The following is a 25,169-nucleotide window of genomic DNA, read 5'->3' as shown; positions in this document are numbered from 1 at the left end:
GAATAGCACTTGAATGACTACTTTGCAAATCATCATCGGTTATACTAGCTGGTTTATATTGGTCAAATTTTGTCAATGATTCGAACGTTTCTGTTTCGGTCACGGAAGTTTTGATGTTCTCTGGTTCACTAACCATCATTTCTTCAACCATACTATTCAGTTCTTCTATTGTTGAATCAGTAACCTTTTTATGCGATCTTGAAGTATTGCTACTTGATGAAGCCGGCACCTCCTTTCCAAATTCATTATTATCGCCTTCGTACATTAGTTCTGGTATATCAATCTCAAAAGTTGATGCGCCGGTGTCAATAATCGGCAGTTGGTATTCGGCCGGATTCAAGGTGCTAAACTCTGTTAAAACACGTTCGTCTTTCTTTGATTTATGCTTTTTACCGATATTTTTGATCTCTTCATGCGTGTGAGTGTCCTTGTCCTTGTTATCAAATAAAGATGAGCTACTGCCACTGCTATTACTTTTCTTTCGTAGATTGTTTAGGGGATTCCATTTAGATATTTTTTGCTCAAACGAGTGTATGTTCTTATTATGTTTGTTTTTGCCCAGCACGTCCTTACTAATCACTGTGTGATAAGTTCCTTGAATATTTGGAGTTGGGACTGTTTCCACAGTGTTTGGTTGAGGTGCCTCAGCCTGAAAATTTTTGTAAGTTTGTGTGACGATAGGTGATTTGGGAAGAGGTTGTTTTTCTATTTCAGAATCTGGAAGATGTCTGTCCTCAACCGATGGTGACAACGCAGATTTTTTTTTCTTGAATTGGCCTTTTTTATTATAGTCCAGTGTTATATCACATTCTTGAAAAACTACCCACTTTTTGAATCCATCAAATTCAAATTCCAAAATAACAGATCTTCCAAAAATCTTTTTTTTTTCAGACGTTTGTTCAAACGAAAGAGATGACAGCCAAGTCCAAATAAAATAATCATCGATATCAAGCCTCTTAACTTCAATGCATTCTTTTAAGTGAGGTATATTCTCTATGCATTTTCTAGGGGCCCAACCTGCTTGAAATGTTGAGTGTTTAGTAGACATGGCTTTCATTAGTCTTCTTGATTCTTGTGACATTTTCCTACTAATTCCCTCTACAGTGTTTTTTTTTCTGAATAGAGACTTTAGTAAAGCATAGTCTTCTCTTGCTTCGAAGGCATCATGGTCAGTAAAGTCTAAAAGATCATTGCAGCGTTCCAGTAATTGCCAGGGCTTTCTGGAAAACGTGTCTGTTTTCAAAGTCACTAAGGGAATGGTTAAGATTGTTTCTGACGTATAAGCCGTTGATTCCTTCGGAGGATACTGGTTATTAAACAGTAAACTCTTTAGTGCGCGCGGCAGTTTCGCTGATTCGAGATCTTGAGGAACAAAACTCCTCAAAAATGCTAAAAGCAGATGGAATATGGCATCCGAACCAGGGATCCACTGGTCCAGTCCATCCTGTATGGAGTTGTTGGGGGCAGATGATCTTATGGCACCTGATTCGAAATCATAATCTTGAACATCAGATTTTGGTTTTTGTTTGTTAAATGCCCAAATTGCGCACATCTTTGAAATCTTCCTAGCACTCATTTTATTGACTCTAGAATTCGATGAAATTGAAATAATGAGATCGAAAAAATCATACACGATAGATGCATGATTCGGAGAGGCCAAACATTGAGGCATGATTTCTAAGAATGATTTTTGTGGGAATTTCTTCTCCTCTTCTCTAAACTTGAATTCCATATACGATTTCCAGCCTATAACTTCTGAATTCGGTAGTCTGCACCATATGTATTTCAAACATTGAAAAAGTGTCCAAACATCAGCCCTGGAAATGATTTTTTGTTGCTTCCTTTCGTTAACGGGTTGTCCGTTCCCTAACGGGAATAGCTGATTCAGTAATGTCAACAGTTTATCATTCGTTTGTTCCTCTCTAAATGGTATCATTAAAAATTCAACATCTGGACCCTTTTCTTTGAGCTCAGCAGTAATTGAATGTATGACGCCTTTCACTTTCTCCCGGCTAAATTCGTGGAAAAACTCAAATTCATCATCGTCAACATCATGTTCATTTGTACTTTTCCTTTTTAACTCAGCTGTTTTTTTTCCATTCGTAACGTTCTTGTTTGGGCTTGAGCCTGTTTTGTGGGCTTTCCTTGGTGAATTTGATCGACTTTTCCTGACCTCTGGAGTCGGAGGAGTGGGTAAAGGCTTTGCCATATCGTTCATAATTAATAGTGTGTTGAATACTAGTACGCTCCTGCCATGTAGAAAGAACCCTTACCGCGGCAGCTTTTTCCTTCAAATTTTCTAGGCGATGACTTTTGCCAGTTTCAAGTTGTCATGATTTGCGAATGTTTTGTTTTTTTGTATTTTTCGTTTTCTTTTCTCGTATGAATCTGGCGGAAAGTAAACAAATCAACAAAAACGAGGTCGAAAAAAGCCTTGATTTTTTTTACGAACGCCTCAAGTTCGTGTATGAAGAGTCCGAAAAAATGGCAATTAGTGACGTCGTGATGGAAGCAGAGCTAAAAAAAATTTATATCTCATTATTTACACGCAAAAAAATTAAACAGAACAAGTATATATTTTGAGGATAGAAGTTTCGGGAAGTAGATACATATACTCCGGTAAATCAATAGACTTATTCGATGATACGTGTTATTAGACCGGTACCAACAGTTCTACCACCTTCTCTGATGTTGAAACGTTGACCAACTTCTAATGGGGTTGGGTGAATCAAATCACATTCCATTTCGACGTTGTCACCTGGCATCACTTGCATCGAATGGTCTTCCACTTCGTTGGGGAATCTCATCACAACTGTAACATCGGCAGTTCTGATAAACATTTGCGGCCTGTAGTTTTCACCAAATCCAGAGTGTCTGCCACCTTCTTCCTTAGATAGAATATATAATGAGGCTAGAATCTTGGTATGGGCCTTAACAGTACCCGGTTTGGCCAAGACCATACCTCTCTTTAATTGATCTCTTCTGATACCTCTTAGTAAAACACCTGCGTTATCACCCGCCATGGCAGAGTCTAATTCCTTTCTAAACATTTCAATACCGGTAACAATAGCCTTCAAGGGAGTGGTGTTGTGGCCGACAATTTCTAGTTCTTCACCCTTCTTCAAATTACCTCTTTCCACACGACCAGTGACAACGGTACCTCTACCGGAGATGGAGAAGATATCTTCAACAGGCATCAAGAAAGGCTTGTTCAAATCTCTTTCTGGTGTAGGAATATACTCGTCCACGGCATCCAAAAGCTTCATGATGGCCTGTTCACCAATTTCAGGTTGACGACCTTCCAAAGCACAAAGAGCAGAACCCATGATAATTGGAGCATTGTCACCGTCGAACCCGTATTCGTTCAATAGTTCTCTCATTTCCATCTCCACCAATTCTAACATTTCTGGGTCATCGATAGTATCCACCTTATTGACGAAAACGACTATATGTTGGACACCGACCTGTCTGGCTAATAGCAAATGTTCTCTAGTTTGAGGCATTTGGCCATCAGTAGCAGCCACAACAATAATGGCACCGTCCATTTGGGCGGCACCTGTAATCATATTCTTGATGTAATCTGCGTGACCTGGACAGTCAACATGAGAATAATGTCTTTTAGCGGTTTCATATTCCACATGAGCGGTGGAAATGGTAATACCACGGGCTCTTTCTTCAGGTGCCTTGTCGATAGCAGCATAATCTAGGAAGTTGGCACCACCTTTTGCAGCCAAAGTCTTGGTGATGGCAGCAGTCAACGTTGTCTTCCCGTGATCAACATGGCCAATCGTACCTATATTTACATGTGGTTTAGAACGATCAAAAGCTGCTGCGTAGGGACTTGCAGTTTGAGAAAAACTTCTGGAAGCTATAGAAGAGAGCCTTAATAGGTTTCTCGATAGAGAAGCTTTAAGAGCTGTTCTCGTAAGGAATTTTGGTAATGTAACTGACATTTCTGTCTGGTTCCTTTGTCGAGCTGAAATAGAACGTAAAAACAAAAAAAATCAAACAGAGAGAAGCTCTAATTCTATCGATTACAACTTAGAAAAATGAAAAAAACCAAAAATAGGAAAACCCGTTATTCAATATTAACAGGAGAGGAAAAGAGCGTGGTTTCGAAAGGTTATGCTAATTGCAACAGATACTTTCTCAGCTGGGAGTTAGGAAGATCCTTAAAAAGACGAAAAACCAGCTCCGGCACGGGTTAGCGGGGAGCGGACCAATCAGGGGGAAGCCCGGCGACAGCGCAACGGGTAATGCTCTAGTGGATAATAATGCAAGGTGTGAAAGCTGGAGTGCTATAAATGCTATGCAAGTGAGTAACCATAGTACGGTGAAGATCATCAATTCGTCAATTAGTAGACCGGATCGGTCTCCGTATATACGTGAGCTATTTTAGATAGGGTGCGTAGTGTCTTCCTCTTTCTTGTACTGGGCGGCAATGTTGCTTATCAGGCTATATCGGAGAACTGCTGCTGCTTTTCCTCGTCGTTGATATTGGCTAGAGGTGCTTCTGATTCTATTCCGCTGCTGCTATTATTGCCGCCATGATATCGTGCAGTCAGTAGCAATGTAATAGAAAGCAGTAAGCAAGCTATAAAGAGACCGAATATGAACCAAGAAAACGCCATGCAAACCGCATAGTACTCGTATTCGCATGGGCTGTCTTCGCTTTGAAAAATGGAGACCGTTTCTTTGGGCTCAGGGTTGCCTCTCAGCCCCAGCTTGATGCTGTAGCTGAAGGCTCGTATGGTTGTCTTGAAAAGTCCCTTGTCGAAAGAATGGTGCTCACCGCACAGTACATCCCCTCTGGAGACTCCGTCCGTGGAGGAGCCATTTGAATTATTATTGAGAAGCATTCCCCTGGAGCTATCGAGGACTTGCGAATACAAACCCATCTAGAAAAACGTTATTACGTAATTTTTAGTAAATTAGAAAGCAGAAGAAGAAAAACTGCTTTTCGTACCTCTTATCAGAGCCGTAAATTTTGAACTAGTAGATCCGGGAGCGTCTACTACAGACTCTCGTTTAGTTGGGGTATCCACCGGAGCCTTTATATACTACAGTGGGACAAGCGGTATACAGTTTTGACTTCTGGAAAACAACTAACTGGTGCTCGTCCATTAGCGGCACCCTTTACTGGATAAAATAGAGCACCCATCTATTTACTATTTCCGTCTAGCGGCGAACACCATCCCCTTTCAGGCGCCATTGCCATTGCTTCCGCGGCTTCTCCCTGCTGTCACACCCGTCCCCGGCTGGTTTCGTCATTGCCATGGCACCTCAACAAACAATAGCGTGCGGCCAGTAGGCCTCCCATTTTCTGGTCTTGTCTACCTTTGTGATCATGCTTCTCTGCTCTGATAAAAAGAGCAGCGTTTTACGTAATGTACAAGGAGGAGCCACAGGATGAGTAATGCGCAAGAAAAGTGAGGTGTTTCCGCGGAGTTGTAAGAACAAGCTCTGAGCTTCTGCACTCTAAACTACAACGGCTACGAATTGCATAGTGAGAGATCGAACACATACCTCCTCCCTTCCTCTCTCTCTCTCTCACACACCGCTACTTTACGATACAAAACGGTCAAACTCAAAGTAAGCATGGCGTTAGCATTTATCACTAATAACAACCGTGTAGGCTCGTTACCCGCTCGGTGAGTTTTTCATTGCTTAACTTTGCTATTATCAGAAGCCGCATGTGGCCATCCGCTGATTTTGGTCACCCCTTAAATACAAAACAAGAAAATAGTGCATAATGTTTTGATCTCTTTCTGATCAACCATTGTAAATTTAAAATTTACTTCGAAAAAAGAAAAGGAAAACATCCTGGCCAAGGTACAATAAGAAAACACCTGTAACTAGTTATATACGCTCGTAATGTCTGCACCTGTTCAAAGTAATGGCGAAGTCCCCACTTTCAAGCTAGTGCTTGTTGGTGATGGTGGTACCGGTAAGACCACTTTTGTGAAGAGACATTTGACTGGTGAATTCGAAAAGAAATACATCGCCACTATCGGTGTTGAGGTCCATCCTTTATCCTTTTACACTAATTTCGGTGAGATCAAATTCGACGTCTGGGATACCGCAGGCCAGGAGAAGTTCGGTGGATTAAGGGATGGCTATTACATCAACGCTCAATGTGCCATTATCATGTTCGATGTGACTTCTAGAATTACCTACAAGAATGTTCCCAACTGGCATAGAGACTTGGTCCGTGTGTGCGAAAATATCCCGATAGTGTTATGTGGTAACAAAGTCGATGTTAAAGAAAGAAAGGTCAAGGCCAAGACCATAACTTTCCACAGAAAAAAGAACTTGCAATACTACGATATTTCTGCAAAATCCAACTACAATTTTGAGAAACCGTTCTTATGGCTGGCTAGAAAACTGGCTGGTAACCCACAATTGGAGTTTGTTGCCTCGCCTGCTTTGGCTCCACCGGAAGTCCAAGTCGACGAGCAATTGATGCACCAATACCAGCAAGAAATGGACCAAGCCACTGCCTTGCCATTGCCTGATGAAGACGACGCTGATTTATAAAGGGGGAAGGTATAACGCTATATACAAAATCTAATAGTTTTCACAACAGTTAAAATAAAAATTCGAATTTAATATATAGCCCTTGGGTTCACACATTCAATATTGTTTTTCTTTCTCTTCATTGCTAATTCTTTTCGATGTACGTATTTATATGCGCTTTTAAAGGTGAAGTTATAACCTTTCAATTCATTGATTCGAAATTAGCATCAGATATTCACGATATTGGACATAATGGCATAATTTGTAATAATAGCCCGTCTCTATTATATGTAGACCTAGTTTTTTTTTTATTGCTCCAAAGTTTTGGGCCTTTTCAATGCGCACTTTTTTGAAGTATCCATAATTTTTCAAGAAAAAATTCATTCTTAAAAAAAAAACTCTTCAATTTGTATAATGAAAACTTTCGAATAAGAAGACCATAAAGAAAGTATAGGCGAACTCAGCAAACGCAAAAATATGAGATAGTGAAAGTGTTCCTAGTTATATTTTTACTCTCTTTAGAAATACACTGTTAATATGTAAAAAGAAAAAGAGTCCACTTATGTTGGTTAGAATGGCTTCTTTCCATTCAACCCTTTTCGCCCTGTGCCTCGCTCGGTTGTCAATCTTCAATATTGCAATCTTGAGCTGGATGATCCAAGAATGACAATGAATTTTGTTTTCTGGTCAATGGGCTATAGCAACTAGACTTCTTTGAGTACGAGGATATCATTATTTTTCTCACGGTATCGTATTGTAATTAGAATGTCTCATATCATATCATTTAATCAGCCTGCCTTTGGAGAGGATAAGCAATCTTGTGTGCATTCATAAACTAACTTATTTAACATTTACATAATAATTTGGACAAGGTGGTTCTTTGCACCTAGCGCAGGTATGCAGCAATAGGTTCAAGCGTTCCTTTCGGCAAATTCCTTGATGAAATCTACCAAGTTTTGCACGGCTTGTACTGATAAGGCGTTATAGATGGAAGCTCTAAACCCACCAACCGAACGATGACCTTTCAAACCTGTCAATTTCCGAGCTGCTGCTTCCTTCAAGAACTTTTCATCAAGGCCCTCCTTCTTTAGAGTGAAAACAACATTCATTTTGGATCTACATTTTGGATCCACTGGTACATTGTAAAAGCTTGGGTTTGAATCTAAAACTTCGTACAATATCTTGGCCTTTTGCTCATTTTCAGCTTGTTGAGCATCAATACCACCTTTCTTTAAAATATGTTGGAAAACGAGATCCATAACATGCAATGTGAAAATTGGAATTGTGTTATAAGCGGAGTTATTCTTTACCACTGTTGGATAGTCGAATGCAATTGGTGTGATTGGTACTCCAAGTTCATGTAAGGTTTCTTCGGAAGCGCCAGAAATATTTTTAAGAATAGATTTCTTGATGATGTATAGAGTTAAGCCCGCTAAACCAATGTTTTTCTGGGCACCTGCCATAATAACACCATATTGGGATACATCTATCTTACGAGACAAAATATCACTGGATAAATCAGCAACGATTTCAATATTTGGGTCATCTACCAGACATTTTGGTAAATTTGGCCATTCCACACCATGGACAGTTTCATTCTCACACAAGTATACATATGAAAACTTCTTACCAGTGACCTTATCTCTCCAAAGAGATTCATCTGGAATTGTGCCAAACTTTCCATTTTTGTAGTCTTTAGCATTAAAGATGACTTCGGCTGGAACATGCAATCTCTTTGCTTCTTCGTACGATTTCTGGGACCAACTACCAGTAACTAAGTAACCAGCAGGTGCAATTTCTCCGTGTTTTCCCACATATGCAGCAGCCAAGTTGGTAGCTACAGATGAGAACCCAGTAGTACCACCACCTTGCATGTAGAACACTTCGTGGGTGTCAGGAATATCTAACAATTCGGTCAAGTGCTTTTTGGAATCTTCAATCACTTTGGTAGCATCTTTCGAACGATGAGAAATTTCACCGATACCAAGACCTAGATCATTAAAATTGATCAAGTCCTTAGCAGCTTGTTGTAGAACCGGTGTGGGCATCTGAGCTGGCCCTGCTCCGAAATGTTGTGGTTCCTCTCTTTCTAAAGACATTGTATGTTATCGCTTATAGACAATTGGTAAAACTGGTGAGTTAACTATTCAATAAATGGCATATGCAGGTCCGTCTCTTCTTCATATATATACATATATATACAGGTATGTACGTATATGCCTGTTATATATGCGAAAGTAGTCATGAACTCACGATGCTTGGAAAGAGTCATGAATTTTCGTTTCGCACGGTGAGAATAGTTGGGTTAGAAAGCTCGTGACCAAATTGTGGCTGCGGTTAGATCGACCGCGGGCGTTGAAAATAAATTAGTGCCGTTTTTTGGGTTTGTGCTTTACCTCATTAAGGTCTTTTCTGGCAATACTATTTCAGGGCTACATACGCGTATATATCTATAGCTCGGTGCTTTGCTTGTTCTCTTATTGATGTCAGTCTTAGGGCGGGTGTTCTGTGGTTTCTTTCGGAGCTACCTATTGCAGTTGTCCTTTGGCTGCTTTTTGTCCCTTATTAACTAGAGTAAAACTGGACTCCATTCACAAAGATCAAACAAATAAATTAGACATAAATATGTGCCATTTGTTATTGTGCTTTGTTGAATGAATTTTCAGTAAAACTTGACCCGTTTACTGGGTGATAATATATATAAATCGAGAAAGACTACACTTTGATTATAATATGCGAAAAAAAAACAGTTAAGCACATCCAAATTTTTAGCTAAGATGCTAAATGATGTAGAAATACCGTACGATGGGTTGGTAACTGTAATCAATGGGAGGGAAAAAAAATGATGTATCATCTGGGAATAGCAGTTGTCATCACTGAGAGCTAATATAGCCATACCTAACGACCGTGGTAGAACAGCTATCTATAATCTGAATCGGCAAACTTGCTTATTCGTTTTCGTATGGAAGTTTTTATTTACCTACTTTTGCAAAGTATAGTTGATGGGTTTTCATCTCATACTGTTAAGGTCATGCCTAAACTTCTATTTTGCCAACAAAGGTTAGTCTTTCCCTATCTATTAATTTATGGTTTTCCTTTTTTGTTATTTCGCCCATGAAACTTCTCAAACTATCAATTAATTATAATGTGCTCTCATCAAGCTGGTCTAGAAAATTTTCCGGATAATCGTTATTGTAAAACAAAGGACGTAAACTTTATAAGCAGAATGTGGCCTTGCCAAATCCTTGGATTTTGGTAAGGGCGGATTTGTAATTATCATCGAAAGGACTTGGCTTACACGCAATCGCCAACTTTATGCGCTGTGCTTTCGATACGAAAACTAGTTTCCTAGTTCCTTGGTTTAAGTATAATCCTGTAACTTAAGGGCAGAGGGACTTTCTTTTGATATTTTATGTGGCACTAGATTGTTTTCTAGAGCCAGCAACTCCAAAAGCCTTGTTTCATCGGCGGTATCACTGCTTCAAATCGCTTTCGACTTCAATGATGTTTCAATAAGCAGGCTCTGTTAGTATTGAGATAAACCAGGCTACCAATCGTCAAAATCATCAACATCTTCTTTTTTATCGCTACATTAAGTAAAGTTTAGGCAAATAGCAGTTGAGAAAAAGCCTTTGTTGAACCCTTTTCAGGTTTACATTTAGAATAGACGGCAACTAAGACCACGAATCAAGAAATACTCAAAACGGTATGATTCTGTTAAATAAAACGCCTTAAAGAAACATTTAATTGTTAGCTAGTTACATAAATTCAATATTACTTCATATTCAAAATAAAAAAACATATTGAAACATAAATACATATCAAAAATTACCTTTGTATTGAGATAACTAGGGACTGATATTTGTTCTTAGTTTCTTCAAATTTTTAATTGACTTATTGGACAGATGGACCTGGGTTCATTCTTCTCTTACCGTTGACCAAAGTGACGTTAACGAATCTTCTGGTGTACAATAATCTCTTGTAAGCACGGCCTTTTGGCTTCTTTGGCTTTTCAGTTTTTTCAACTTTTGGAGTTTGAGACTTAACCTTACCAGCACGAGCTAGGGAACCGTGAACTTTAGCCTGAATTAATAGAATTAATAATGAAATTAATAGTTATGTTAGTATTATGAATCGCGAATCATTTAACGTTTCAGCGAATAGGCTATGAAGCATGACTTTTTTTTGTTTTTTCTCCAGAACTTTCCCTGATTCTATCGATTAGGTATATTAACTTAAAAAAGTATGTACTTGGTCGTACATCCTTGGTGTGGCCATGATGGGCTCTGTATAAATGAAAATTGTGCTGCCTTATGTGTTGTTATCGAATATTTGCATTCAGAGGCGCCCGTTTAATCATGCTATCCATGTGCCAAAAGTTCGGTTGCATTTCTAGTTCATTTTTATCTTTTCAGACTAGAGCTAGAAAATCTGTGAGATGTCCTAGTTAGTTCTCGACATATTATCCTCCACTGCTGAAACGTTCAAATTTCCTCTGTATTTTAAGTGCTTTATCAAGCTATTACGTACCATTTTTGCTTATTTTTTGTATATGGGTGTTAGATAGATCCCAGTTAGTGGCAAATCGGAAATGCAATTCATATATACTCTAATGTACATCCAGTTTGTATGGCTGTCCTATCTCTTTTCCTGGAACTCGCGGAGCCGGAGTTATCTCTTTTCCCTACATAAAGTTGAAAAACTGCAAAATAGAGGCACGGGTGTCCAAAATGTACTGATGTGAAGTCTTTTTTCACATAGCCTAAAAGGGAGGATAATAATGACAATGAACCAAATACGCGATAAGTATTCTCCAAGGTTACTTGACAAACGGTAAGAAAGCAATATGTCCATGTTTAATCCCTCCATTTACCATGTATAAATTTTGTACGTGTGTTTAAACAAGATATATTTTAATTGCCCTTTTCACTTCATTGAGCATTTTTTGATCTATATATATGAATAAGGGAACATACGGCGTTCGTATCTTTTCACGCTGTGCGTTTGCATTCTAATGACACAGCTTCAATTTAACTCTACAAAGGAGCTGCTTTTAATTCAGTCTTTGCCTTGATTGTTGTATTGGTGGTTCTATCGAAGCCAGAACAAATGCGTTCCTTAATGACAGTAATTCTAAATTTGAAGGAGCAATTAATTCAGTCATTAGTAGTAAGTACATAGGATTACATATGTTCTATAATAGTAGTTTTGTATCATTCTTTATCTTCAATTACCAATCATCACCATTGTCCATGTCGTCGGTAGCTCCCACTTTATTTTTTCTTTTATTTAGAGCTGCTGCCAATGCATCGGCTAAAGATGCCTGTGGTCCCCCGGACGAGCCGCCATTACCTGCAGCTACAGGTGGCTGTGTGGCAGGTTCTCCGCGTACTTCTTGAAGTAAGACCGAAGGTTTATCTAGTTGCGTTTTGTCTACTTTCTTTAAGGCGCCTATGCCACCTGCGCCTCTGATTGAAGCCAATAAAGCATCGCGTCCTGTATCGCCGGTAGTTTCAGTGAATGATCCGCCTCCGGACGTTCCTGCTGCTGGCATTGGGGGTGGTGCTGGGGGTGGAGGAGCGCCTCCAGACTGAGGTTGCTGTGTTAGGAATGCTGGCGGAGGTGGAGGAGCACCTCCGGATTGAGGTTGCTGTGCTAGGAATGCTGGCGGAGGTGGAGGTGGTGCGGCATTCGTCATCGATTGTTGTGCTGGTGGAGCCGGTGGTGGGGGTGGTGGTTGATATGTCTGTGATTGTCCGAGGAATGCTGGTGCTGCTGGCGCTGCTGGCGCTGCTGGTTGAGGCGTCTGCGACTGTCCAGGGAACGCTGGAGGTGGCGGAGGTGCCACTTGTGGATTTTTAGTTTGCGTAGGTATCTGAGACATGTTGGATTGTGGGAAGAATGCTGGTGTTGCTGCTGCATTCATATGAGTTTGTTCGCTCGCAGCAGTCATTTGCGGTGTTAGATTGTTAAAAGTCGTCATTGGAGGAGGAGGTGCGGGAGGCATATTGGTGCTTGGTTGATATCCAAAGGGTTGGTTGGGATTACTGTATTGTTGTAGATTAGGTTGCATGGGTGCGCTTGGCATAGACCGAGAAGCTCTTGGAGGTGGTGGTGGTGCAGGACCTCTTCTTCCAGTAGCCTGCGGAGGGACGCTGTTTCCTGCAGTAGAAATTGCGTTAAATGTGTTAGCAGTTGCCAGTCTATGTGGTGGAGGAGGTGGTGGAGCAGGCCCACGCCTTGGTGGAGGTGCAGGTGTAGGTCCCGACGAGTAAGCATTTACGCCTCCGTTATTAGCACGCATTGGCGGTGGCGGTGGTACGGGACGACTGTTCCTATTAGGCAGCTGTGGAAGAGGTCTATTCTGTTGTGGCATTCCCATTGRGGGTGGTTGATTGAATTGTTGTTGAGGTACCGGAAATGGAAATGGGTTTGTTTGGGATTGTGCTGGCGAATTTTCTGGGACGGGAAACGGAAATGGATTGTTTTGAGCCTGTGCAGGAGCATTGTGTTGTACAGGAACGCTATGTTGTGGAGGATCTGGTAAAGGTGCCATCTGGGCCGGTAAAGGTGGTAAAGTATGTTTGGGGTGTGCTTCTTCTTTTCTCACTTCAGGAGATGTAGGAGGAAGTGTTGGTGCTGGGGTAGTGGGTGCAGATGGTGTTATTGATTTGATATCGGAAAATGAACTTTCTTGATCAGAATCGAAAGTATCAGTTGTTGGAGGAGGAGGAGGAGGGGCTTTATGCTTTGTGGTTGGAATCGTATCCGCGTTTTCATAGTTATACCTTTTTCTTTGGTTGTCAAGTAAGGGCTCCCCTCTTGGACCATGTACAACCTGAGATTTCTCTTCCTGTCTTACTTTCTTGGACAACGCAATGGCATTTTTATTCAACAAAGTTTTCCTGTTACCATACCTTTCACGTTTCTGGACTCTTTTCAAGAAATGCGATGCCTCGTTAATATCAACGAATAGTAAACCTGCAAAGCACTCTTCCATTTCAAATGTGTGGAAGAAAGTCCGGTCTTGGTAGTATTCAAAATTTACATATAGCTCTTGATCCCAGATAACCCCTCTATGGCCGCTGATATCGACCAATTTCAGGAAAAATGTACTTCCCACCAGATCATCCACTAAAGCAATAGCTCCTGATAGTCCGGTGTACTGCCATTCATCCTTGTTGGGGTATGCAATGTATAGTCTGGCTACCGCGACATCAATAATCTTATTCGAAGCTTTTGGTAGAGCTCTCTTAATGATTTCTTTATCCGCAGAATTTAGAAGCCCCATAATAGATGGTGTCTATGAATGCTTCGAAACAACAAATTCAATTCTTTTTAATGTAGAAATTGGCCGCTACGGTTGGTTACTTGCTACTGTATGTATGGGGACATCTGAAATTTGATTGTATATACGATATTTTTCGAACTAATTGACCGGCCCCTTTTCGGGCGTCGCAAACGTATTTAATGATCATATATATCATAGAGGCGCCTGACCGTTAATAGGATTCAGTCAAATATTGTTCTGTTTGGAAAGTGGTTTCCTTATTACACTCATAGGAGAAGAAACCATGCTTTGTCTTGATAAGATTTTTAGTTCAGAGAAAACACTCTAAAAGTAAGTGCACAATTTTTAGGCATTGTTTATTTCCTCTTGAATTCAATTTATTCGGCCAAGAACTAAACTTTAAACACCCTATTGCGGTATACAAAAAAAAAGGAAATCCTTATCAATATACATTGAGCTCCCCAATCCGTTCGCAATACTAAGAAAATAGTAGTCGTCAATAAATTAACACTTGTTTTCACTTCCTTGAAGATGGTAGTCAAAAAAAACCCCAAAAAAGTCGGACCCCACTATTAGCGGTATTAAGTGCAAACTCCGAAATGCAATCCATAGATGTATATAAGCAGCGGAAAAGAAAGAAACCCATCAACTTTAGTAATATTAGGCTGGATTTTGCCAAAAAACCCTTGGAATTGTCTGACCTAGTGGAGATACTTTTAAGTTATGAGTGAACGTGTAAGTCACCATATACATGGGAAGTTTTTCATAATTAAACTGAATGATCCAAAACACCTAAACTCTTTGACCTTTGCGGATTTTGTATCCATCGCATTACTACTAAATAAGGCAAACAATATTGACTCTGTTTTATTTACGGTCTTGCAAAGCTCAGGTAAGTACTTTTCCTCAGGAGGTAAATTCACAGCGGTAAATGAATTACATGTCGAAGAAAATGCCAGTGAAGTAGATAAAGTTTCTAAGCTGGTGTCTGCCATTTGTTCCCCTAATATATTTGTTGCGAATGCGTTTGAAACGCATAAGAAGGTTTTGATATGCTGCTTAAACGGACCTGCCGTTGGCCTTAGTGCTTCTCTGGTGGCCCTTTGTGATATTGTATATTCTAAAAACGATTCTGTATTCCTTCTTTTCCCATTCAGTAATCTCGGCTTTGTTGCAGAAGTAGGAACTTCAGTTACGTTGACTCAGAAGCTAGGGGTTAATTCTGCTAATGAGCATCTGATTTTCAGCTCACCGATTCTATTCAAGGAGTTACTAGGAACAATGATCACAAAGAATTACCAATTGACCGACACTGATGCCTTCAACAAGAAAGTTCTTGAGGATCTAAAACAAAATGTAAAGGGGCTTTACCCAAAGAGCATAATAGGTATGAAATATTTGCTACATAGTCAAATGAGAGAAAAGCTTATCAAATCCCAAGCAATGGAGGCTAACGGTACCTTGCCTTTTTGGGCTAGTGGCGAGCCATTCAAAAGATTTAAACAGCTTCAAAAGGGAAACAGACGCCACAAGCTATAACATATAGGCCAAATTTTGTGGACAATGTTGCTATTTCAATCAGTATGTTGTGCAATCAAAATACATTTTCGTCTTGGATATTTTTAAGAAAAAGCACACGGCAAATACATGATAAAACTGATTGGAGGGGAAAGCCCAAATATTCACATTGTTTGACCGTAGGCTCTTGAATGCGAGAACTTTTTTTGGTAGATGTTCATTTTTTGCCCAGAAATATCCTGTTGGCCCAGCTTATTTTTTAATATCGATATACGTTACCTTAATGCGTATTTGAAGGTATCCTTTTCTCGTAATTACTTACGCCTGATAAATTCACCTCAAAATAGTAAACTATAAAACCACTACCGAAAGTAAAAACTAAGAGTCCTACCAAGAAAGGTTTTGACGCCTTATTGTTTCAGGGGAGAGAAAATTAATTTTCTATTTTTACTGGTCCCACGCATATCTTCGATGGGCTCGATGAATTGTGCTTTTGGCAATAACTTTCGCTAAAAGTTTTAACCAGAGAGTTCATATCAACTTCAGCGAATTATATGTGGTAAAATACCTTTCTAGAAAGAAACCGTTTGGAGGTTTTTCTCGGACAGCTTCAGCCGCACGAAAGGGCCTCACTGAGACCAGGCGTGAAAGGCGCTCTCCAAGGCACAACTTTTTCACAGAATTGAGATCTGTTACAGAGATCCGCATGAGACAGCTCTCTAGATGCGGGATTTTTAATCACCGTACTTTAATTTTTTGTAGACGGAAAAATAGAACATGCATGTTAGATTCGCAAACAAGTAATGAAGACAGAAAACATAGGGTCGTGGAGACAAAAGACTAACGTCCGTATTTTTGATATTTTTGATATTTTTTAAACTGTTCCGATATCAACACATCCGTTTTGATACGAGACCTCGCAGAATGAGATTACTTTTTGTCGATAACGCTTAAAAGCAAATAACTACACGGCGTATAGCTCTAACTGCCTGGGCTCCGAACATTACTTTTAAACTTAGCGTCGAAGATTTCTATATGGCGAATATTCGACAATAAATACAAAAAAAGTATTTCAATAACCAGAAAAGGGAAACAATCTAGAACGTTTAGTTGAAAAAAACAATAAAAAGGCCATAGCGGCTTTATGCTCGAATTAGCTGACGGTATAGTCTATCATAGCTATATTCTCATAACCGATTAGGGGGTCGGCTTAATCCTCTTCAGCGTGGAAGGTGCCTGATACTATTCAAATATGTTGAATATAAAGCGTTGAAAACGAAAACCACTGTAGGCATTTTATTGATCGTGTCGCCGCCTCTGGTAGAATTCAATTTGACGTTCGTCGAAACTTTCCAAATTCAGAAATAAAGAAATAAACACCATACAAGATTATTATAAACAAAACGCGACGACCTTTATTATTCAGAAACTAATTACTTTTAATAACAACACTTATATACTAAATATTTTAGAAATTCCTGGAAGGAGGATATTTCGCGGCAAAGGAATTCTCAATTAATGAGAATTTATTATCTCATTCCGTCAGACAACTGAAGTGGTCGGCATGAGATGATTATTTAGAAAGTGCCTGCCATGCGTCGAATTGCATGTGCATTAGCATTTTATATTGTAGCTGTAACGGATCTAACCTTGATTTATAGTCTGCGGCTCGCTGGAGACTTCGAGGATTATTAAAGAAAAAGGCGAGGCATACACCAAGACATACAAAATCCTTGCCCAGTGCACATTTCTTTCAAACAAGAATAAAAAATCAAATACCAATACTAAAATGGCGCGTCTCCTGTGATATACATCTCCTTGACCAATTCTGTGAATTATTTTTGCGGATCGAGAAGAGCTTAAAATGTCATGCAGAAAGACCGCCTTTAAAGCACATCACCGTCATCAAACAATACAGAGAAAAGTACAAATTAGAAAACAAGAAATAACAAGTTGATGATGAAACAGAAAAAAAAAACCAGCTTTTTACCGTCTGTCATGGTCGCCAAGTCCAATGGAAAAAGCTTACAGCACAATCTGTTTTTAAGATAATTTTCTTAACTCCATCAAAGTTACCGAAGTGCTTAAATCACGTGGTCCTAATTTTCATGTAAGACTTATCGTCAAATCAATTCCAAGGACCATTTGTTGAAAACAGTAGCTGAATTAGGTCCAATGAAACAAGTAGTTGACTCGATTTTTTTCGATAATATTGTAGATGACGATTAAAGATTATAACAACGATTTACTCTATGTCAAAAACCATATATTTTCAATGGCGATAGAAACACCAATTTTGAGAATAAATCTCGAATGTACTTACTCGTATATCCCCCTGCGCTCATTTAACGACAGATAGAAGAAACCAATTTACAGTACGAATTTTTGAGGTGGCTTTCTGATCGGAATATTCTTCCGCGGAAAGAAAAAAAGAAAGACAAGAAGTAATGAGAGGAAAAATGATTAAAACCGCATGTCTGCAGTAACACTGAATAGTACCGGCGATAAATAAGCTGCGACCTGAAGATGGAAATACGCAGAGAGAGACTTCAGCAAATAGTCAAGCTTGATTGCAGCGAAGACGATGAAATCAGTGATCTATACCTTCACATAGTACAAATGTTTGRGAGTATACAGAAAACCACAACGGGAGATGTTACGAAATTGCAGCTACTAGACGACGTTGAAATAGAGCTAACGCTAAACAGCATTGTTATCGAGTGGACAAAGGACTCAATGGTAAGTGAAACGGTCGCCGATAGTATAATAATAATGACTCTTGGATTACAAACGAAAAAGAAGAACGTACTGTCTGAATCAAAACTAGAAGAGAGAGACAGTAATGCTTGGAAAGTCCATGAATTACAAAACTTATTTCAAGAACAATTCGGAGATTGTTTTAGTGCCGAAACAGGGCAGGAAGAAGGTGTAGGGAATGGTAGTGTGACCATAGGAAAGAGCAAAGCTATAGTCGACTTCTCTACCATGAAGCTGATCGATTGCAATTCGAATCCATTAAGGGGGAGAGTGGAGAGTATACTCAGCATTGGGCAAAAACTAACAACCCCATTGTGCTGAACGGGTTTACTTTGATGTATTTTCCTATATGCGCGTCACTTGCAGGAAGTGCGGATTATATAACAAGTTGTTGAGTTTTCACATGCACTACCTCTTCTGCTAAAGAAAGAGGTGAGGGAGGGTGGAGAACCTCAGCCCATGCTTCCTGCCGCTAAACAAGAAAGCTCTGCCAACGCTGAGGTAATTATCGTGCTTACACGGACTCTAATTCGTACTTTTCTTTCTTTTCTTCATTTTCTGTATATACGTAGGGATATAAGGTTAAAAAAGAAAGATTGAATTCAGCCTGTTTAAGAGTAGTTACAAGAGCGTCGTAGCGGCCGTTTCACTTTATTTCCGCCCAGAGAATGAGAAAACTATACACACGGCACAAAAATAAAAAAATAAGCGCCCTAGTCTTATGTGGCTGCTTTTAACGCCCTTGCTCCTTGCGTACCCATAGAGATGTGAGGAGAAGGACACCCGTAAAGACAAATAACCGGTGCTGCCACACCCTTGTTCATGGAAGCCCGAGCACGCATATGCAATTTCCGAGATCTGCCGCGCACGCAAGACAAACGCGGGAGAGGCCGCCCAGTGTCAACGCTATTGACGCACCCCGCAGGAAACTGCTTACGTAACTACTCCACGGCAGGAGCGTAGAGTCCATGTCCATCCCCACACTCCGTGTTAAGCGACAGACAGGTGTGGTGGCCCGTGCTCAATTCGGGAACCCATCCGCGGAGAGTAGGACGCGGAAGGACGCGGTCTCCCAAAACGGTGGCACAGCTTAGTTGTGCTTACCCCCTTCTCGACCCAATACAGCAGTGAAGAGCATATCTGTGCGTGATGGCTTGGATCTGCAGCTGGTGGAAAGCCAAGAGAAGCGCAAAACGACAATAAACGGGGAGTGTACGGCAAGAAATTATTTAGTGGGGAGTGGGCGGTTATCTGCAGCACAGTGGGGCAGTGGCCTAAAACATCAAGGGGAAAATTCGCACGTCAAACCAACAGAAACTACCACTGAAAAGAAACGGATACTACCAGAATCAACAGTTTTTTTTTGTTTAATGTCACTCGCTCTCTTTTTTTTTTATTTTTTTTTTTTTTTTTTTTGATATCAAAGATATTTCCTCCCTATCTTTTTCCTTTTTTTTTTTTTTTTCTCGCAATCTGGGGAAGCTTTTCTCTGACGGTTATAAGCATTTTATTATATAAGGGAACTCTGTTTCAGGCATCATTTGCCTCTTTTTTTTAATCCTTCGTTGCGTTCGATATACATTATCACGTAACGTAGAATAGGTCATTGCCCACAGTCTCTCTTAAACGTTTTTCTTTTCTTTTGTCAAGCAGCAAATAGCAAAAACAATAAATTAAAATTAAAGAGGATCTAGATCACTTTTCGTATCTTTTTTGATTCATTTCTAACGCTACGCATTTCTTTTCTTTTCTTTTCCTTTGGTGCTAAAACATAGTTATTGCTACTGCTAATCATTATTATAGCATCACACACAACGCTTACTGTCAAGAAGAGGCTGGTACTTTCAAAGACGGATAAATAACTTTACTTTTGTATTTCAACTTCAATTTTTGTAATAAGCGAGAAGTGCAACTGAAGTACAGAAACACTACACAACGAGAAAATTTACATCATGGTAATAGAATCTGCTACTGCTACACTGTCTCCATCAAAGACAATACCGTCATTTCCCCATGGTAATCTAACCAAAAGCATGTCGGACAACCGTATACGTCGTCCGTCCGCTCCTCCCATTAGAAAACTAAAGTCTTCTTTGAAGATAGCCCATAGCGATCTTCCTTCAAGATCCAAGTCCGATTTTTTTCTAACTTCACCTGAAAAGAACGTTCGATTTGCTATTGAACTAACAACCGTCAAAAGATTTGATAAAAACGCGGAGCCAAGTTCAATCTCGAATGAGAACTCGCCCACCTTATCTCCTGTCGACAACTATACGGCCACTGATGATATTCAATTATTCAGTAGTGATGACTGTTGGTTCAACGACTCTTCATTGGTCACTAACCTGCTGAAAAATGAAAAGAAGTTTCGTTACATGAATTCTTTAAATAACATGTTCAAGTTAGATCTTTATGATTCCGAGGACGAAGATGAGGAGGATGGCGGCATCGAAGAACATAGAAACGTTCAAGCCGGTTATGACTATACGTATGATTCGATAACGTCCAAGAAAGTTCCCTCCTATAATAAACCAGTGGGTTCATCAGATGCTTCCTCCCTTGCTTCGCAAGCGACTAATATCTGTGATTGGAAGCTTCACTGCACAGACTTGGTTCCCTTTACACAAACATCTCCCCTATTCACTAAAACGCTATCTACCTCCGATCTACACGACCAGCTATCCAATTATCTAAATGGCCAAAATATAAAGCTGCACTCACTCACTCAATTAGATCATGACTCAAGTAAAATTGTGGGGCTGCTATACGTTAAAAATTTGAGTTTTGAAAAATATCTGGAAATTAAATTTACTTTCAACTCGTGGAAAGATATTCATTATGTTACGGCCAACTACAACAAAACGGTTAATGCTGATATCGATGAATTCAAATTTATTATTGATTTAAATAGTTTGAAGTATATTTTACTCATCAAAAAAATTATCACCATGGAAGACGAGTCAAATAGCTGCCCCTTGAATGTTGAAATTTGTTGTAGATATGACGTCAATGATGAAACATTTTATGATAACAACAATAATAAAAATTATCATCTCTTCATAACTACCTTCAAACAGGGGAAGAAAGAGGAAGAAAAACAAAACATTGCTGTCGTTGTCGAGCCAGCTGCCATCATCAAAGAAAATAGTAATAATCCACCAAAGAACGTAACCTCAAAGTTAATTTCTTCGAATCCAAGTCTTTCAAAATTTTCTTCTCAATCTAGAAAATTCAGTGAAGACACAGATTACTATAACACATCTCCATTAAAACATCTTTATCACAATGATACAACAACTTTCATCAAACCTAAAAGGCTGAACGCAGTTTTAGAAAAATTAGACAACACCACTCCTTCTCCTCCTCCTCCTTCTCCTCCTCTAGCCGGTACTGCCAAAATTGAAAATGTAGCCAAAAATGAGAACAGCACATCTACTAGCACCACTGCCAGAAATAATGTTGGCCTACCAATATTAGGATCACAACATCAATCATTATATTCTGGTTCATCCTCCTACTCTTCTTCTTCTTCTTCGATTTCTTCATCATTATCATTTGCTTCTTCTACAAACTCCTCCACAAACTCCTCTTCCTCCGCGTCCTGCGGCTTCCCACTCACTGAACTTGATAATTTCGACTATGCAAACTTATATGAACCCAACGATACATTTACAACTGCCAATTTGTTCAATCACTCACTAAATTCCATCATACCAGATGCCTCCACTCCATCATTTTTTGGAGATTTTGGTAACTCTAGCAATGATAATAATAACAATACCAACAGCAACAATTTAGCCACCTCTCTCGATGACTCATATGAGGACAAGCAAAGTGTCATCACGGACACTACAATAGATGATAACAATAAAACTTCAAATGTCAATAATTCTACGGATACACTAATCAAACCCTCAAAACAGAATGGGTCAACCAAGGGGAACAAATTGCCTACAAATAGCATTAGTTCACCATCCTCGTCTCGGAACCAAACAAGTTCGAATCCAAAGGAGCGTGATATCGAAAAAGATGAACTCAAATATATTGACTACCAGTCCCTACTCGATTCTCATCGCTTTTATAGCCAATCTTCATCGCCGAGTTTGCAACCTGATGCATTCTCAAATGCAGTATCTCTTTCGGAAAGATCTCAGACGCCGGATGTCTTTGAATACGAGGAGGAGGGTGATGATGAGAGTAATCGGATGGTTGGAGAACTAAGTGATAATGCATTTTCACCTCATTTTTACTTGAATGAAGATAATAAGAACGCGTGCCTGAGCGATGACTCTTTAACCGATCATCACGGAAACAACAACCCGTTTATAAGTACTTTCAGTTCATCCCCTCCCATCCTTTCGCAAGAAGTTGATCGATGGCGGCTTTAATTTAGACAGTGCATTTTTGTCTGTTTAGTTTCTTTAATTTTACTGTTTTTCCAGTTTATTTCATTTCATTAATTGCATATATATTCCTCCGATTCATTATCCATGAAATTTCGTCTCTCCCTGTCTATCTTTTGTTGGCGTTCTATTCATATTGCTATACATATAAATGTGATATTATAAGTTTCCAAAAGCATCTGCTAGCCACTTTAGAGTATATACTATATTGCATCGAAGTAGGTTTAGCGTTCAACTTATATTTTTTTCTCTCTCTCTCTCTCTATATATATAAATATATAACAAATAAACATATAAATAACTTTGATCATGTATAATTTCAAGCCTTACTTTCCAACTCAACTACACCTACCTGTCCCATTGCTGCTTATTCGGTTATAAGGACATGTCCTTAGTTTGACTTTTACCTCAGGCGGCTCCAATATTTTTGTGTACGTAAGCGGGAACAAATTTTTTTATCTAGCCGCTGTCGGCTGCTTCATCTTGTGCCAGTAAATGGATTGTCGAAAGGGGAGAAATGTGCGTATAAAAGCAGCAAGTTTGATGAGTGGAAAGGATGCTTTTGTATTTTCCAATAAACCCTTCTTGATTATTTTCGTAATATATCTAATTAAGTAAGTCGTGTGCCCGCTTTGACATCTCGTGTAAGGCCATGCCGGAAGATCCAAATTATAGCGACTCCTATGGAGAAAGCCATAACAGCAAGCCGAACATGGTGTCTCCCTATAAAGATTCTTTCTTTAAAGAAGTGACCCCTTCCAAGCCAAATGTGAGGTTTGGTAACGATGATGTTAATATTTTTGACCAAAGGAAAAAGGTGAATGAAATCAACAAAAATAGTTGTATTAAAAAGAGTATTCCACCTTCAACGAATACAAATAACACACCAAACAAGTCTAGCATGAAGTCTCCAAAAGGCAAAAATACTCCGAAGCCTGATTTCGATTATAAAAGTCAATTTGAATCAAACGACGAAACTTTTAAAGATGTGAATGATGCAGTCAACCGTTGCTATGCACTTTGTAACATTCCCACTAAGCATGTATCCATAAACAGTATCTCTGATCTGGCACAGACTTTTGAAACACTTGCTGTAGGAATAACTCATGAAACGAATAGGAAAGCTGAATGTGAACGAAGCAAAAACGCAATAGATTCATTGTACTACCATGAACAGCTGGAAAAAAAAGAACTTAATGAAAAAAGCCTCCAGATGGCAATTGATCATTTGCTGATAGTAACAAAACAAAATTTAAGACAAGCTGATGATACAAACAAATTGAAAGAAACAGAAGTGCTTAAAAGTTTTTTTGAGGAGATTGAAGAGGTTGATGATAATAAAATTTCGATTAACAATCTAGAGCAACAGTTACTTGAAGAAAAAAAGGCAAACAATATTCTTAGAAGGGATTACTATAAACTTCAAGAACGTGGTAGACGCTTGTGTCACGAATTTCAAGATTTACAAAACGATTATGCACAACAAGTCAAACAAAAGGAGTATGAGTTGCAGAAACTTAAAAATGAAAATAAAACGTTACTCAACATGAACAATAATTTGAAAGCAGATAAAACCCAATTTTCTCAAAAGGAGAAACAATATTTTCAAAAATATACATATATAGAGAAATACATGACCCATGTCAAAGAAGAATATAGTAAGAAGGAGGACGAATGCGATAAATTGAAATTTAATATTGATAACAACGTGAAAAAGATAGAACGCCTAGAAAGAGCACTTCAGATGCAAATTATTACTCAAAACAGTTTTTCTACCGCAACCATCCAGGAAGAAGACCCAGATGATGCCCATTTGGAGGACCGTTACCAAAAAGTGAAAGAGTTTATGGAGCTAAAGCTACGAACTTCCAAGGTCGATGACCCAATGAGGTCCGAGACTGAAGCACTTGATAATGTGCTTGGTTTAATTGAGAATACTATGAAAACTCTAGACGACAACAGTAAATATCATCCGACTACAACAAAAAAATGCATAAAATATGTTATTGGTTCATCAAGACTCAAGGAAAATGAACATATTACAAATTAAAAGATATAGTTCATTTACCAAGCAAACAAGGTTTATCATAACCTAAACGTACAAGCATTAAAAAGACATTTATGTTATTTTTTTTTTYTTTTTTTTTTTTTTTTCTTTKAAAAGCTGGCTTCCTCGAATAGTATGCTATGTAAAGTCAAGACATAGTCATTTCTTTTATATTTTTTGCATGATCTAACATTATGAATCTATACTACATAAGGTACAATCTTGTTTTTTTCTCAACTTTTAACCTGTGGGTTTCAAAGTGTTTCTTCTTCGAAAATTAACGTGGTCCACGCATATTCTTCATAACTGATTACACAGCAGAATGCATTGGATCAACTGAATTAGACATTTTGCCAATCAGTACAGAGCACTTATTATTACTACTCTCTATTCTTAATAAACTGGTTGAAAATATATCTTTTCCCAATCAAGTGAACATATAACTATTAGCCAAGTTCTGTAACCTTTTCAAGTATAAATAACGTAGTTTCAGGTTTATGTTTCACAAGCACGACAAGGTTCTGTCTTTGAAATGGCGGTGAGAAAGGCCTGCACTTCTGAGTTCTGGGGAGAATAATCTACGAAGTACTAATCGACAGCCCATTAACTTGAAGGAAAGTAGTGCCAAAAGTGTAGG

At 39.1% G+C, this 25,169-nt stretch overlaps 9 protein-coding genes across 9 annotated transcripts; 5 read left to right on the top strand and 4 right to left on the bottom strand.

Annotated features, from left to right (window-relative positions):
• Positions 1–2,633: 2,633 nt before the first annotated feature.
• Positions 2,634–3,953, bottom strand: TUF1 (translation elongation factor Tu; the record flags this gene model as incomplete). Its single annotated transcript, XM_018368018.1, has 1 exon — positions 2,634–3,953. One exon carries the CDS (start codon positions 3,951–3,953, stop codon positions 2,634–2,636), a length of 1,320 nt encoding a protein of 439 aa, XP_018219400.1.
• Positions 3,954–4,451: 498 nt separating this feature from the next.
• On the bottom strand, positions 4,452–4,898 carry DI49_5018 (uncharacterized protein; the record flags this gene model as incomplete). Its single annotated transcript, XM_018368017.1, has 1 exon — positions 4,452–4,898. The coding sequence occupies one exon, from the start codon at positions 4,896–4,898 to the stop codon at positions 4,452–4,454; it is 447 nt and encodes a 148-aa protein (XP_018219399.1).
• A 976-nt stretch (positions 4,899–5,874) lies between these two features.
• On the top strand, positions 5,875–6,537 carry GSP2 (Ran GTPase GSP2; the record flags this gene model as incomplete). Its single annotated transcript, XM_018368016.1, has 1 exon — positions 5,875–6,537. One exon carries the CDS (start codon positions 5,875–5,877, stop codon positions 6,535–6,537), a length of 663 nt encoding a protein of 220 aa, XP_018219398.1.
• Positions 6,538–7,427: 890 nt separating this feature from the next.
• SER1 (O-phospho-L-serine:2-oxoglutarate transaminase) lies at positions 7,428–8,615 on the bottom strand (the record flags this gene model as incomplete). Its single annotated transcript, XM_018368015.1, has 1 exon — positions 7,428–8,615. One exon carries the CDS (start codon positions 8,613–8,615, stop codon positions 7,428–7,430), a length of 1,188 nt encoding a protein of 395 aa, XP_018219397.1.
• A 3,131-nt stretch (positions 8,616–11,746) lies between these two features.
• Positions 11,747–13,807, bottom strand: LAS17 (actin-binding protein LAS17; the record flags this gene model as incomplete). The annotated part of the gene is made up of 1 exon (XM_018368014.1): positions 11,747–13,807. The coding sequence occupies one exon, from the start codon at positions 13,805–13,807 to the stop codon at positions 11,747–11,749; it is 2,061 nt and encodes a 686-aa protein (XP_018219396.1).
• Positions 13,808–14,530: 723 nt separating this feature from the next.
• Positions 14,531–15,346, top strand: DCI1 (putative dodecenoyl-CoA isomerase DCI1; the record flags this gene model as incomplete). The annotated part of the gene is made up of 1 exon (XM_018368013.1): positions 14,531–15,346. One exon carries the CDS (start codon positions 14,531–14,533, stop codon positions 15,344–15,346), a length of 816 nt encoding a protein of 271 aa, XP_018219395.1.
• A 2,505-nt stretch (positions 15,347–17,851) lies between these two features.
• On the top strand, positions 17,852–18,403 carry SYC1 (cleavage polyadenylation factor subunit SYC1; the record flags this gene model as incomplete). Its single annotated transcript, XM_018368012.1, has 1 exon — positions 17,852–18,403. The coding sequence occupies one exon, from the start codon at positions 17,852–17,854 to the stop codon at positions 18,401–18,403; it is 552 nt and encodes a 183-aa protein (XP_018219394.1).
• A 1,631-nt stretch (positions 18,404–20,034) lies between these two features.
• GAC1 (protein phosphatase regulator GAC1) lies at positions 20,035–22,470 on the top strand (the record flags this gene model as incomplete). Its single annotated transcript, XM_018368011.1, has 1 exon — positions 20,035–22,470. One exon carries the CDS (start codon positions 20,035–20,037, stop codon positions 22,468–22,470), a length of 2,436 nt encoding a protein of 811 aa, XP_018219393.1.
• Positions 22,471–23,137: 667 nt separating this feature from the next.
• On the top strand, positions 23,138–24,535 carry MPC54 (Mpc54p; the record flags this gene model as incomplete). The annotated part of the gene is made up of 1 exon (XM_018368010.1): positions 23,138–24,535. The coding sequence occupies one exon, from the start codon at positions 23,138–23,140 to the stop codon at positions 24,533–24,535; it is 1,398 nt and encodes a 465-aa protein (XP_018219392.1).
• Positions 24,536–25,169: the final 634 nt, after the last annotated feature.

Source organism: Saccharomyces eubayanus, chromosome VIII, assembly GCF_001298625.1.
Source record: "Saccharomyces eubayanus strain FM1318 chromosome VIII, whole genome shotgun sequence".
Classification (NCBI taxonomy): Eukaryota; Fungi; Ascomycota; class Saccharomycetes; order Saccharomycetales; family Saccharomycetaceae; genus Saccharomyces; species Saccharomyces eubayanus.
The sequence above is the reverse complement of the archived record's forward strand: the minus strand, read 5'-3'. Positions and strand labels throughout refer to the sequence as shown.